Below are 14,654 nucleotides of genomic sequence, written 5' to 3'. Positions count from 1 at the left end.
AGGCTTCAAATCTTTACTGACTCTTCTTTTTTCTTCTTATCTTTCAGAACTTCTGGCTGCAGCTTGTCAACGTAAACTAAAATGTGGTCTGAAGAAGAAGTTCCAGTGTGTGTTTGAGGGGATTGCTAAAGCAGGAAACCCAACCCTTCTGAACCAGATCTACACAGAGCTCTACATCACAGAGGGAGGGACTGCAGAGGTCAATGATGAACATGAGGTCAGACAGATTGAAACAGCAGCCAGGAAACCAGACAGACCAGAAACAACCATCAGACATGAAGACATCTTTAAACTCCCACCTGGAAGAGATGAACCAATCAGAACAGTGATGACAAAGGGAGTGGCTGGCATTGGGAAAACTGTCTTAACACAGAAGTTCACTCTGGACTGGGCTGAAGACAAAGCCAACCAGGACATCCAGTTGACATTTCCACTGACTTTCAGAGAGCTGAATGTGCTGAAAGAGAAAAAGTTCAGCTTGGTGGAACTTGTTCATCACTTCTTTACTGAAACCAAAGAAGCAGGAATCTGCAGCTTTGAAGAGTTCCAGGTTGTCTTCATTTTGGACGGCCTGGATGAGAGTCGACTTCCTCTGGACTTCCACAACAATGAGACCCTGACTGATGTTACAGAGTCCACCTCAGTGGATGTGCTGCTGACTAACCTCATCAGGGGGAAACTGCTTCCCTCTGCTCGCCTCTGGATAACCACACGACCTGCAGCAGCCAATCAGATCCCTCCTGACTGTGTTGGCATGGTGACAGAGGTCAGAGGGTTCACTGGCCCACAGAAGGAGGAGTACTTCAGGAAGAGGTTCAGAGATGAGGAGCAGGCCAGCAGGATCGTCTCCCACATGAAGACATCACGAAGCCTCCACATCATGTGCCACATCCCAGTCTTCTGCTGGATCACTGCTACAGTTCTGGAGGATGTGCTGGAAACCAGAGAGGGAGGAGAGCTGCCCAAGACCCTGACTGAGATGTACATCCACTTCCTGGTGGTCCAGACCAAAGTCAAGAAGGTCAAGTATGATGGAGGAGCTGAGACAGATCCACACTGGAGTCCAGAGAGCAGGAAGATGATTGAGTCTCTGGGAAAACTGGCTTTTGATCAGCTGCAGAAAGGAAACCTGATCTTCTATGAATCAGACCTGACAGAGTGTGGCATCGATATCACAGCAGCCTCAGTTTACTCAGGAGTGTTCACACAGATCTTTAAAGAGGAGAGAGGACTGTACCAGGAGAAGGTGTTCAGCTTCGTCCATCTGAGTATTCAGGAGTTTCTGGCTGCTCTTCATGTTCGTCTGACCTTCATCAAGTCTGGAATCAACCTGATGAAACAGAGAAGGTTTAAATTATTCAAAGAAAAAAGTGATCTAATACATCTTCATCAGAGAGCTGTGGACGAGGTCTTACAGAGTCCAAATGGACACCTGGACTTGTTCCTCCGCTTCCTCCTGGGTCTTTCACTGCAGACCAATCAGAGTCTCCTACGAGGCCTAATGACATAGACAGGAAGTAGCTCACAGACCAATCAGAAAACAGTCCAGTACATCAAGGAGAAGATCAGTGAGAATGTGTCTGCAGAGAGAAGCATCAATCTGTTCCACTGTCTGAATGAACTGAATGATTGTTCTCTAGAGGAGGAGATCCATCAGTTCCTGAGATCAGGACGTCTCTCCACAGATAAACTGTCTCCTGCTCAGTGGTCAGCTCTGGCCTTCATCTTACTGTCATCAGAAGAAGATCTGGAGGTGTTTGACCTACAGAAATACTCTCCTTCAGAGGAGGTTCTTCTGAGGCTGCTGCCAGTGGTCAAAGCCTCCAGCAAAGCTCTGTAAGTACATATATAGCAGGATGTGGAGAAATATCAGAAGACTCAGATATTAGTGTCAAGAAGTGAATCAGAGATGATAAAATATGCTTTTATCTCTTCATGATTAGACTACTGTTACAGTATGTTGATTTAAAGAAGAGGACCAGAACTCTGCCATGAGACCTCTGCCTCATCCAAACAGGAGATTTCTATGTTTTATAGAAACTTCACTGGTACCATTTAATGTTACATTTAAGACTTTGCTCTCAACCTTCAGAGCATTACATGGTCAGTCTCCTCTATATATGAACTGCTGCAGCCTTACACATGCTGTCGCAGTCTGAGCTCATCTAATCTTTTAATGGTTCCTCACACTTCAGGACTCAACCAATCTTTCCAAGCAGTCGCCCCCACTATAATTCCCTTGAAGCAAAGGCTTTCTGGCTTTCTTGCTACTAGTTTACTTGAAGACTTCTCCCCAAATTTCACAGTGAAAACTGAAGAAAAAATGCTTCCAACCTCCAGCTTGTTAACACACCTCGATGAGGGACCACAGGTCTGCAGAGAACACCAGCCCAGTCATTGTAGTTCTGGATTTAATCTTCAGTTTATTTCTGGACTTAGTTCAGGGTTTGATAACCTGCTTCTGCAGAGCGGAAGCGTCGCATCCGATTTCCATCGGGTCCGTGTGCGCTGTGTTCTGGTTTTCTGTGGCGCATCAAGTCACCAGAAACGAGTCAGACACGAAGTGCTCACGAGTGCAGTTCACATATCTGGTTCTACAAGATTATGAAGTCACAGGAGAGTTGCGAGATCACGCGTGATGCCGTCAGTTCATGCAATTACAACCATGGATAAAGATGGCTGCATGTAAACAGAAGATCACTCTGCCTGTCTGACGTTCATTTTCTGGTCTTTTGGTTCACTGACCTTTTAACTCGTCTTTTAACAAGTATTAAACGACAGCTCACCTGACTGAATGGGCAGCATGCTGTAAAAAGAATGTATTTATGTTAATAAGCATGTTAAACTCACCATCTGCTCCTAAAATTGTTGATATCTCAGTCCAGACCTTCTCCGTTCTGCTGTTGTCCTTGTAAAACGGATCTGTGGTGTCATATAAAATCTTTGGATTCTCCACTTCAAGGATAAATGTCTCATCATCCATCATGAAAAAAACACGGAGGCCTGACTGATTGACTTCTCAAGCTGTATTTGAACTCTTGCAGGGCTCCAGACTACAACCAGATGGTGGTGCCTTCGATTGAATTTTTCATCTACCCTACAATGCTGACGATACATTTGCCGGTATTTTTCTTGTAGTAGTTGAATTTATTTAGTCGCTAACAAACTTCTGCTCCCCTCTTCAGCCCAGTAGTTCACAGTAACCTATGAGCTGGTTGTGATGGCGGGCCAGAGCCCGGACCAGAGGCACCAGAAGCAGGACACCGGCTTACTTTTTATTTATTTCTACTTCATTACACGTGAAGCATTTACAAAGACAATAAATACAGTTGTCTGTATAATAAAATAAAGCTTCTGAATACAGGAAATAAACAACTTAAATATGTAAATAGTAAAGAAAACTTATTGTATCTAAATGTAGAAACATTAGTTCAACATGAGAACAGAGAGAAGTGAGAAAGAAAAAGAAAAAAGACATACTGGGGGTTAGGGCTGGGCGATTAATCGATAAAATCGATAAATCGAATTTTTCATTTCTGGAGATTAATTTTTTTGAAAATCGGGATTTTTTTCCATAGTTAGTTAGCAGCAGACTTAGCCCTCCCTCCACACCAGAACGGTGTTTGTCTGACAGATTTTCAGTAAAGTGACCCTTCACTCACACCTGGGATTTAGCTGTACGTATAACTGCAGTGATAAATGCTACAAACCCTTGTTAAGAGACAACCTTCATCAGGGGAATTATTCCTGCAGTGGATCCTGTATGATAAGGATCCAGATGGAAAGAGATCACGGATGCATTGTGTCGCATATTTCATTGTAAGATATGAAGTCGTTTATATGGTGGAAGAGCTATGACATTATATGCTTTATTTTTGCTAGCATTCATCTATATAAACAAATGAATGTTTTAATAAGTTTATTTATGTTTTTTAAAAGAAAAGGAAAAAAAATCGATTAAAATCGGAAATCGGATTTGTTTATAAAAAATCGGAGATTTTATTTTTAGGCCATACTGGCCAGCCCTACTGGGGGTTAAAGACTATGTCTACATATTAAACATCCTGCACACACATACAGTTTTTATTGCTTTTTGTTTTTTAGAATAATGTATAGAGAGGATGTCATGTTTGAATTAATCAAACAAAGAAATGAAGCCTGGTTTCCTGCCTGTAAATTTACACTTATGAACATGAAATCTGGCCATAATAATAAGGAGATTAATTAAGTTCACACTAGGACTGTTGTGCAGATCCTTCGCTACAAGACCAAGCACTACTTCCTTCCACATAAAGCAAAAAGATCATCAATTTCATCCTGAATCAGACTGCAGATCTTTTGCTAAAACACTTTTACAGCTGGACGAGACCAAAATAAATGGACCATCGTTTCAGGAGAGTTTTTACTAAAACTGCAAAGTATATGAATATTTCATGTAAATCTGTTCTGAATCTAGACTTTAGCTGGTAAATGCTATGGACGAGCCTGAAGGAGATTTCTTTCCTTTTAATAGTGATCAGAGATTTATTAGGAATTAGCCAAACCTGCTTCCATGGCACATCATCCACAAACATGTTCCACTGACAAACAGCACAAGGTAATGATAGAATATTCTTTAGAAATAATGTTCTTCCTGATCTATTATTATTTCTGGAATAACTGGACAGACAGACCTTCCCTACAGGAGGATGAAGAGGAGACAGCAGGGGTGTGTACTGGGTATCAATCCTCTGTTGGTGTTGACAAAGCATACACACTCCAGAGGGGATAGCTGCAAACACCTTGGCGTCCTCCACAGGCGTTACAGGGATGTTGTATTTATACAGAAATTCTTCATAAGTTAAAAGAAGCCCTCGTTGTTAAACAGCTGATCTAGCAGTATAATACTGGTATGAAACCAGTTTTCTCAGATTTTTAAAATGTAAAGGTATTTTATTCCAGATTGGGTTGAACAACTAACAGGAAAAGATTTGGAGAAGCAGGACAGCCTTGTCTAATACCTCTAAATAAACTGAATCTTGGTGATGAACCAGCTTTTAATTTAATAGAGCTGTTACTGTTTTCATAGAGCTGCTGCTGGTTGATCCTGCGCTGGCTTACCGTCAGATATTAATGTTTATTAATGAAGAGTGTGGACGAACATATTTAAAAAGTTAAGTGTTGTAACAACCTAATTAAAAAACAAATTACACTTGTTAAAATTAAACTTTAAAAACAAAGAAAATATTGACTGAAGAATTTAGTTGTTTTTTTTTTCTGCTGTTCTAAACATTTTTAGGTTGTCTTTTCATCATTTTTTGCCTTTCTCACTACGACCCTCTCCACGGTAGCATCCTTTCTAGGAGCCATATGTCAGGTTATGTATTTTTCCCATAAAGTGTGTGTGTGCACATGCGTGGTGACATCACCGGTGATTGTAGGTGTGTTATCGTTATTAATGGGTACGCTCACCTGTGTCTGGTTTGGACCTGGAGCATGGAGGCACAGTGAGCTTAGGGAGATATTTTCTATTAACCGTCATCTAAATGCACCGTTTGATATATCCTTGTACAACTTGAATCTCATCAGTGGAAGTAAGTGCTTGTTTCTTACTATTGTAACATGGATAAAGAAAAATAAAACATGGTGAAAAGTGCACTGGTTTAGCGTGACGCGTCTTTGATACAAATTCTCATGTCTTATCCTGCCGCGGTGATTGGGTTCAAATTTAAGTTGCTGCGCAGCAAAATTTTGTCAATAGAAAGTAATTATTTGTCAACAGCAAATAATTTGTCAAGAGAAAAAATGTCAACTAGTACCTTATCCATCAACGGAGATTATTCTGTTATTTTGTTAACAAAAAGCATCTTGTTAACAGAAGATATTAGCCTACTTGTTGAAGCGCAGATTTAATGGTATTATCGGTACAACCCTGGATGTTTGAGTTTGCTTTTAAAGTTGTGAGCGGTAGACGTGAACGTGCATTGAAGTCTCGTAAAGCCCATTCATTCACAATTTGCTGCTGTTTGCTGTCGTGTTTGCAGACTGCGCTGTCTATCCTGCTCTCATTGGTCCGTCCATGAAGCCCCTCGCTGGCTGGCTGTAGTTCCAGGCGACAGCGACAAAAATTGAACATTTTCCTGTCTTCTTGTGTCGCATCGCAAACCCCGTGTGCACGTCTACATGTACGAGCGCAACATTGCACATGCACGAATGTCGCCTGTCATTTGGCTGGAGGAGGGCATTGATTTTCACCTCAATACGCAGGTTCCATAGGAAATGATGGAGAAGGAGCGACGTCGCCTCCTGTGTGTCAAGCCCGTTAGGCTGATCGATACTTTCACATAAGGCGATTGTACTGGTTTGTTTATTTTGGGATTTTGTGAGTGTTTTTGTTCATGTGTCAAGCGACTGAAGCGTTGCGCTTGGGAATGCTGTCGTAGTTCTGGTTCTAAGATGGTCAGTCTGGTTCGATGCTATCGGTATTTGGGTACATAAATACCCACCGCTAGTACGCACAGAAGACTAGGGTTGAGTTTAGTATAGTCCCAGAGAAAAGGTAGAGGGGAATTAAAATAAAGCACTATGTAGAAACACAAGTTATAGATAAATAGATAAATAAATAAAGGCTGTGTGTAGTTGGAAATTAGCAAATATTTTTGTGGTTACTGGATATTTTGTGAATGAAAAATGGAGTTAAATGATGAGGATAAAAGGTGCAATAAGAGAAATTACAGATCTTATGCAAAGTGTTGGTAATGTTGGAAAAATACAGTCATCTCTTGAAAATATATCAAGCCTGTAAAAAGAGGCAGATCATCTTCATGCTATGGTTGTTCCTGGGGCTGCATGATTATGACCAAAATAATAATCACGATTATTTTGATCAATATTGTAATCACGACTATTAATCACGATTATTCAGTGTTTGGAAAAACATATATTTTTATTGCACCGATTATAAACAAACTATGTGGCAAAAATTTTAATGAAAAATTCAATTTAGAATAGATGATAAATAATGCAACAAATACATTCACCATTCATTTTTGAGAAGTTAATCTAAATTGTGGGGCTACAAAAGATGCTGAATCAAGAGCTGTTCAGGAACCAAAAGAGCCGAACATCACTAGTATCTACAGTTGTAATGGATGCTACCGTGGAGAGGGATGTTGTGAGAAAGGCAAAAATAGAAGAAAAGACAACCTAAAAATGTTTAGAACAGAAAAAATAACAAAATTTAATTATTCAGTCAAAATTTTCTTAAGTTTAATTATATTAAGTGATTTTTTTTTAATTGGGAGTCTGAAACATGTCACAAAACTTAACTTTTTAAATGTTTATGTCCACTGTTATGACCCCTTTTAGAACTAGGGGAAGCGGGGTCAATAACAAAAAAACCCACCGGACTCAAACTAAAAGTTTTACCAGTATTTATTCAAAAACCAAGGGAAATAAAAATATCTATATCTGAGGACGAGTGTTGGCACAGAGGTGGAACCCACATACACGTCAAAATGCTGTAATGCTAACAACAGTGATAGTGTTTCCGTCTCCACGGTCGAATAGTGCAGCTGATGCTGGTTGAATTTCCGGGAAAAGAATGCCACGGGGTGATCAATCCCGCTGTCATCAGCCTGTAAGAGCACGGCGCCCACTCCTACTGCGCTGGCATCAACTTCCAGTTTGAATGGTTTTAATAAGTCTGGAGCAGCTAACACTGGGGCATGTTGAAGGAGTGCCTTCGTGCTGTCAAAAGCATTCTGGCATTCATCAGTCCAATTAAAGACAGTTTTAGGACTACATAACGATGTCAACGGTGCGACAACTGTGGCGAAGTTGCGACAGAAGTTTCTATGGTAACCAGTCATCCCCAAAAACCGGCGCAAAGCCTTGGGGTTGGCAGGGACGGGGAACTGACTGATGCTCTCTACTTTTGCCTCAAGAGGGTGCACTACACTGTGGCCAACTTGACTTCCGAGATAGGACACAGTGGCCCTGCTGAACTCACATTTAGCGAGGTTTAGTGTCAACGAAGCCTGGGAAAGTCGCGAGAACAAATAGTCTGTTTCCTGGTTCATGACCTGTCTCTTTGTTATGTTACAGCGGTAGGGGTGTAGTTTTATCGGTTTGTTATCACCTACATCGATGTCATGCTGAATGGCGGTAGTGAGAGATGGAATATCCTGAAATAAATTCGGGTACTTGTCTATTTGCGCCAACAAATCTGACCGGTGGGAATCAGAAAGATACCGTAACGTAGACGGGAGTGTGTTTAGCATCTCTGAATTACATACTCGGGGAGTTAGCTTAGCGGCTAACGTTTCAGACCATTGAGCTTCAACGGAAGGGACGCATTCCGTAGCTATACAATGCCACACTGGGCTTCCGGCAACCGCGGCTCCGCATATTCATCGAGCCAGCGGATTCTGGCTGTGCTTTGGCTTCTCGAGCGATGTACGCTTTCAACATGTTTATATGACACGTTCGAGTCTTACGCCTGCGTTCTGGAGTGGCAATCACATAATTGGTATCGGACAAACACTGTCTGACCACATAAGGTCCCGAAAAGCGTGCATCTAATGAGGTTCCAGCTACTGGAAGAAGAGCTAAAACCAGATCTCCTTCTTTGAATGCTCGAGCGGTTGCTTTCTTGTCGTATTTTCTTTTCATACTTACTTGAGCAGCCTCCAATGCCTTGGAGGCGAAAGCACGGGAGCGCTTTAAACGGGCACGGAAAGACATAAGAAATTGGCCTACATTTACCTCGGGGGACCTCTCACAGTCTAACAACTTCTCCTTCAAAACCTTTAACGGTCCACGGAGAGAATGGCCAAAAATAAGCTCAGCTGGGTTGTAGCCCAGTGATTCTTGCGGAACTTCTCTAACGGCAAATAGAACGAAAGAGAGTCCCTCATCCCAGTGTTTACCTTCCTCATAACAGTATTTCCGGAGCGTAGCCTTTAGCATCTGGTGCCGTCTCTCTAAAGCTCCCTGACTTTCGGGGTGGTACGCTGTACTGTAACATGACGAATGTTTAGATCGGCTAGGATCTGCTTAAATAACCGGGAGGTGAAGTTGCTTCCTTGATCTGTTTGAATCGTTCTTGGCAATCCAAATGTAGAAAAAACCTTTAATAATGCTTTAGTGACAGACTGGGCGGTAATCCGGCGCAGTGGTATAGCTTCCGGGTATTGCGTTGCAGAGCACATCAGGGTTAACAGGAAATTGTTCCCCGAACGAGTACATGGCAGAGGCCCTACACATCGACAATTAACTTCTCAAAAGGTTCGCTCACAATGGGAATGGGATGGGAATGGTTTGGTTTTCCCGTCATCTGACAGACTTTGACGTGATGCACAACATCTTTCTTGAGACCAGGCCAAAAGAAGTGTTTCATCACACGGTTATAAGTTTTCTTTATCCCCATGTGTCCTGACCAGTGATCATCGTGTGCCAGTCGTAGTACCTGCGGTTGGAACGGGGCCGGTATTACATTCTGAGTTACAGCATTCCAGTCTGCATCCGGAATGACAACCGGACACCAACGCCACATAAGCACACCATTATCCAAATAAAACCCACTTTGAACTGTTGTTATCACTTCAGCACCTACCACCTTATCAAAGATCCTGTGCAATGTAGGGTCCCTCCCCAGCGCGTCACACAAGCTGTCTCTGGAAATAGACAAGGGAGGACTGGCAGGGGGCAGCTGAGTCTCCCAAACTTTTACGTCGGGATCCCTGGCCGGCCCCTCAGTCTCACCCGTTTGCTTTCCGTCCTCTGTAAAAGATGCAAACAGAAAACTGTCAGTCAGATCCACATCATTCTTAACATCTTCAGAATTTTTCTTAGCGAGTGTCTGAGCGCGGGTTACCACACAGGTTGGCTTATTAATCTCCGGCTTGTCGAGCACCTCCAGAGCAGGAGTTACTCTGCCTCCGGCAATGTCATTTCCTAGGAGAATAGAAACATTTGCGATGGGCAACTCATTACAAACCGCCACAGGAAATACTCCGGTCACCAAAGCAGATGTCAGTTGCACAAAATGCACAGGTCGGGGAGCATAACTCTGCTCCACTCCTCGCAAGATTACGCTATACCCAGCATATGAAGTGTCGGAGAAGGGCAGCACATCGGCACGGATGAGCGTCTGAGACGCTCTCGTATCCCTCAACACTTCTTGACACTTACATTTTTGGGTCCAACAGAATCCTCAGACAGGGTGACAGTGCCATCTAAAATAAATGGCTCAAAACAGGGGTCCGGAGTTGAATCAACTTCCTTTCCCTTATTCGGTCCACTTATCAGACCGATTCCCTTGTCTTTGGGAGGGGGAGATTGTCCTTTCTGTCTGTTTTTCAGTGTTAGACAATTCCCAATTAAGTGCCCCACTTTGTGGCAATAATAACAAGCACGCTCCTCCTTAACAGGAGGCTTGTTAGTTTTCAATGTATCCACCACCGGTTTCTCTTTACCACCAGATCTGAATACTGTTTTGTGCGTCAGTGTGGCCACCCGCTGTTCATTCAAATAAACAACTAAACCTTCAGGCAGCTGTTTCTTGAACTCTTCCAACAACACGAGTTCTCTTAAAGAGGCAAAGGTGCTCGAACCACATGAAGAGCACCACCGGTCGAAGAGGTTACTCTTCTCCCTTGCGAACTCGACATAAGATTGGGATTGAGATTTGTGGTATTGTCTGAATTTCTGGCGATATGCTTCCGGTACCAATTCATAAGCTTTGAGTACCGCTGCCTTTACCACATCATAACGCTGGCTGTCTAAAAGAGGGAGCGCTGCTACCACTTCTTGAGCCTTCCCTTTAAGTCTGCACTGCACAAGAAGGGACCACCAGTCCTTGGGCCATTTCAACATTAAAGCAATTCTTTCAAAGGCTGCAAAATAGCAGTCCACCTCACTATCCCCGAATACAGGCACAAATGGGATGAATTTGGTAATATCGAAGGGATTCATGGAGGAGGAAACACTCTGTGTCCCATCAGGGCCATCAGAGGCAGAGGAAGTGGACTGGTGACGAGCTTCCAGCTCAAGTTTACGCAGGCGCACCTGTGTGTCAGCCTCGATCTCCAGTTTGCGGATCTCGAGCTGCAGGCGGTGCTGCTGTTCCATCTGCAGCCTGGCCAGTTTCATCCTCAATCGTGCATCTAGCCGGGAGGAACCTGAACCGTTATCGGAGAGGCAGGGATCGAAACGGGGGAGAGTAACAGGCGGAGACCTCCTGTCATCCCCCGCTGAAGCCACTGACTCCTCCCCATCAGAGCTTGACAGGCTCTCTTGCTCAGCCTTTGCTGGTCCCGCCTCCTCGGGCAATCCAGCCAATCCAGGCAGCGCTACAGGAACAGCCTCAACACTGGGCAGCACCTGCCTTTCAACTAACCCAGCCACCACCATCGCCCTCAAATCCTTCTTCAATATTATTTTAGGAACGGGGATGTCATAACTATCAGCAATTAACATCAAATCATCTTTGCGACACTGCTCCACCTGTTCCAGAGTAGGATTCTCCCGGAATCCCTCTAGATCAAACGGAGCCATGATAATCTAAGGCCACTGGACTTCTGCAATGGAACAAAGGGAACAAACCCTACCGAATTGAGAAAAGATTCTCTCAACTATCACCCGAAATACGCAAAATCTCCCGGACGAGCCCCCACTTTGTTATGACCCCTTTTAGAACTAGGGGAAGCTGGGTCAATAACAAAAAAAACCACCGGACTCAAACTAAAAGGTATACCAGTATTTATTCAAAAACCCAGGCAAATAAAAATATCTATATACATAAAAATAAATAAACCAAAATGTCCTAGGTATTTTTAGTCCAGTTATCCACACAATTAACAAAACAAATAACAAAAGGTGTCCTTATTTCAAGGTTAATAAATTACAACTTAACACAACAAATGTAGAGCTAATAGAAAACAACCAAAACAATCAGCTTAACAAACAAAAGGTCTTATCTCCCAAAACACAAACAAAAAGCTCTCCTATTGAGACTAGTTAACAATACAAACTTAAATCAGCTACTCAATTATGAGAGCGTCTCTTCTCAATTCTCTACAAGACTACACAATCGTGTATCCAAACTACCAAAAGAGAAATCTAACGGCTTTAAACAACACTAATACAGACCAGCGTCTCTCCGACAATCCCAAGGCAAACTGTGGGTCTCAATAGATCACAGCTGCCATGAATGCAGCCTCATTCAGTCTTTTAAAGACCCAGGTGTTCTTGGATAGGTAGGATAGGCAGGAAGTGCGGGAGTGGCAGCGTCCAATCCTGACAAAGGAGGGTCGGTCTGCAGACGGAGGAAGAAGCGGCCAATCACAGAGGGGGATGGTGTAGAGGGTGGTAACCGGCTTGACAGCCAATGGTCGAAATGTTCCTGTTCAGCCGGCTTTGCATGAAACACGGTCTCAGGCCAGAGGCCTGGGGACGTGACATCCACACTCTTCATTAATAAACATTAATATGTGACAGTAAGCCAGCGCGGGATCATCCAGCAGCAGCTTTGTACGTTTTCAGCCTGGTCATGAAACAGAGGTGATTATCTCCTGCTCTGAATGCAGCTCTGCTGCGTGAGCAACAAGCCTCTTGCAGTCTCCAAAAGTCTCCAATATCACCAGAAAAAGTCGCTCGATTTGTTGCCTGTTGTTTTATGGAAAAAAAAAAAAAAAAATATAGCTAGAGGTGAGTGAAAACTCTCTAAATACAGCATCGTCGCGACATTGGCAACACTGAGTACAACTAGCTGCTGACTGTAAAAGGGGTGCTCCACTGTGTTATTTAGGCAGCTTAATGAAGCCTTGGCCTTGTGTTTGCCCCCTGGTGGTTGGCAGACTACAGGTTGAGAATGTATGTTATCAGAGACGCAGCAGAGCCGCTATTTGAATTTAAATATCGTTGACGATCAGGTTCATTTAATTGTGGCCACCAAAATCGTGATCATGATCAAAATCCGATTAATTGTGCAGCCCTAGTTGTTCCTATGCTTCCTCTTGAAGAACAACAAAAGCAAATGTGTGGTTTGATAGTGTTAAATAACATAAAATTGTTTTGTGGCTGAAACAAAGAAATGGTTGTTGGAGGTGACAAAAGAACCTGTTGCAGTGGGTGCTGTTGGTTCATCCTGTCAAGGATCCAATGTTTCCAATGATAAAGAGGAATGATGTTGAGTAATATTGAAAATGTAATAGATGACATTAAACCAGATGACAGCGTTTCTAATGTGTCTAGTAGAACAAAGAGACGTAGTACAGTGGTAAGCAAGTCCGCTTCCTCCACAACATCATCAGCTCGATTAAAGACTGACAGCCGCTCTTTTGGCTCATCAGAGACTGCTGAAAGAAAAGCATGTTTTAGAGAAGCAGCAGGAGTTGCTGCGGAGAAAGAAGGAGGAGCTAGATTTAGACATGGAACTGGCTGCTTCTATGGCTAAAGTGAGTGTGTTAAAGGTGTCGGAAGGTTCTTGTGTCTCATGTTGGCTGCAGAGGCTGTAGATGATGTCCTTTCTCTCAGTTACGCTGCTGTGAAACCAAAAATAAAAAATAATGTTGGGCTTCCCGCTGCTGTGACTGGGGCCGGTCTACCTATAACATAAATGGTGCTTTACATCAAACAGCTACACATAGTTCTCCTGACTCATCTGTATCTGCATTAGAGAGCAACACAGATCAACGTTTCCTCACAGTTCTGGAAAAGCAGAATGAAATAACGTCTTTATTGGTTGAACAACAGTCGCTTTTTCTTTTACCTAAACGAAAGATTGTAGAAAATGTCTGACGCATGTTCTCCATCTCTGTGTGGGTTTTCTCCAGCCAGTGTTGTTTTTGGCAGGCAGTGTTAGAAAAACATGAGCGTGACCTCTCTCAGCTTCCGTAGGATCATTCTGTGTATTTTATTTCTCCTGATAGAAACCACAGACTTACAGATGTACATGTGTTTATACGTAGAATGTGACTCAGCAACAATAAAGCGTGGCATAAGGAGAAGTGTGTTGGACTGGTGCTGTATACCTCATCTGTTCTGACTGGACCATCTGTGGAGGCTGCACATATATAAATCAGTGTCTAACACTCATCTCTGAGGTCACAGGTTGGTCCTTCTGAACTGAGATTATTTTGCCAACACCTCTTTTACCAGGTAAACACGTGTAAAATGAAACAGTCAACAAACAGTAAGAACACTATGAAACAGGTAAAACACTGTGAAGTTACACCTGATTTTCTCTACAGGTGTTCTTTGCGTCAACGTTCAACATGAGTGCTGATTCAATCTTTTCACGTCTTACATTTTCTCTGTAACTTTCTCTCCAGGCTGAGTGCGTGTGGTCTCTCAGAGAGAAGCTGTGGACCTCTGTCCTCAGTCCTCAGCTCCCAGTCCTCCAGTCTGACAGAACTGGACCTGAGTAACAACGACCTGCAGGACTCAGGACTGAAGAAGCTGTGTGGTGGACTGAAGAGTCCAGACTGCAAACTGGAAACTCTCAGGTCAGGATTCATCAAACTAAAAGTTTAAAAATAGTTTTTATTTATGAAAAACAAACTTGTGGAAGCTGTTTGTATGAATATCAGATGTTTGTGTCTCTCTGATTTAGGTCTCTTACACCACAACTTTTTTCTTCAAAGTCCATGTGTTTACAGGTTGCTGCTAAA

General features: G+C 43.0%; 1 protein-coding gene across 1 annotated transcript in view; it reads left to right on the top strand.

The window, feature by feature from the left end:
* Positions 1 to 14,654, top strand: part of LOC121648707 (NLR family CARD domain-containing protein 3-like) — a gene marked incomplete at its 3' end in the record, with an annotated part of 98,602 nt that overhangs the window by 29,204 nt on the left and 54,744 nt on the right. Inside the window, 2 exon segments of the mRNA XM_041998988.1 lie at positions 48 to 1,836; positions 14,316 to 14,489. Of these exon segments, the coding sequence (XP_041854922.1) occupies positions 48 to 1,836; positions 14,316 to 14,489 (1,963 nt within the window).

This window comes from Melanotaenia boesemani, chromosome 2, assembly GCF_017639745.1.
Source record: "Melanotaenia boesemani isolate fMelBoe1 chromosome 2, fMelBoe1.pri, whole genome shotgun sequence".
Classification (NCBI taxonomy): Eukaryota; Metazoa; Chordata; class Actinopteri; order Atheriniformes; family Melanotaeniidae; genus Melanotaenia; species Melanotaenia boesemani.
This window is presented reverse-complemented; position numbering and strand designations above follow the sequence as displayed.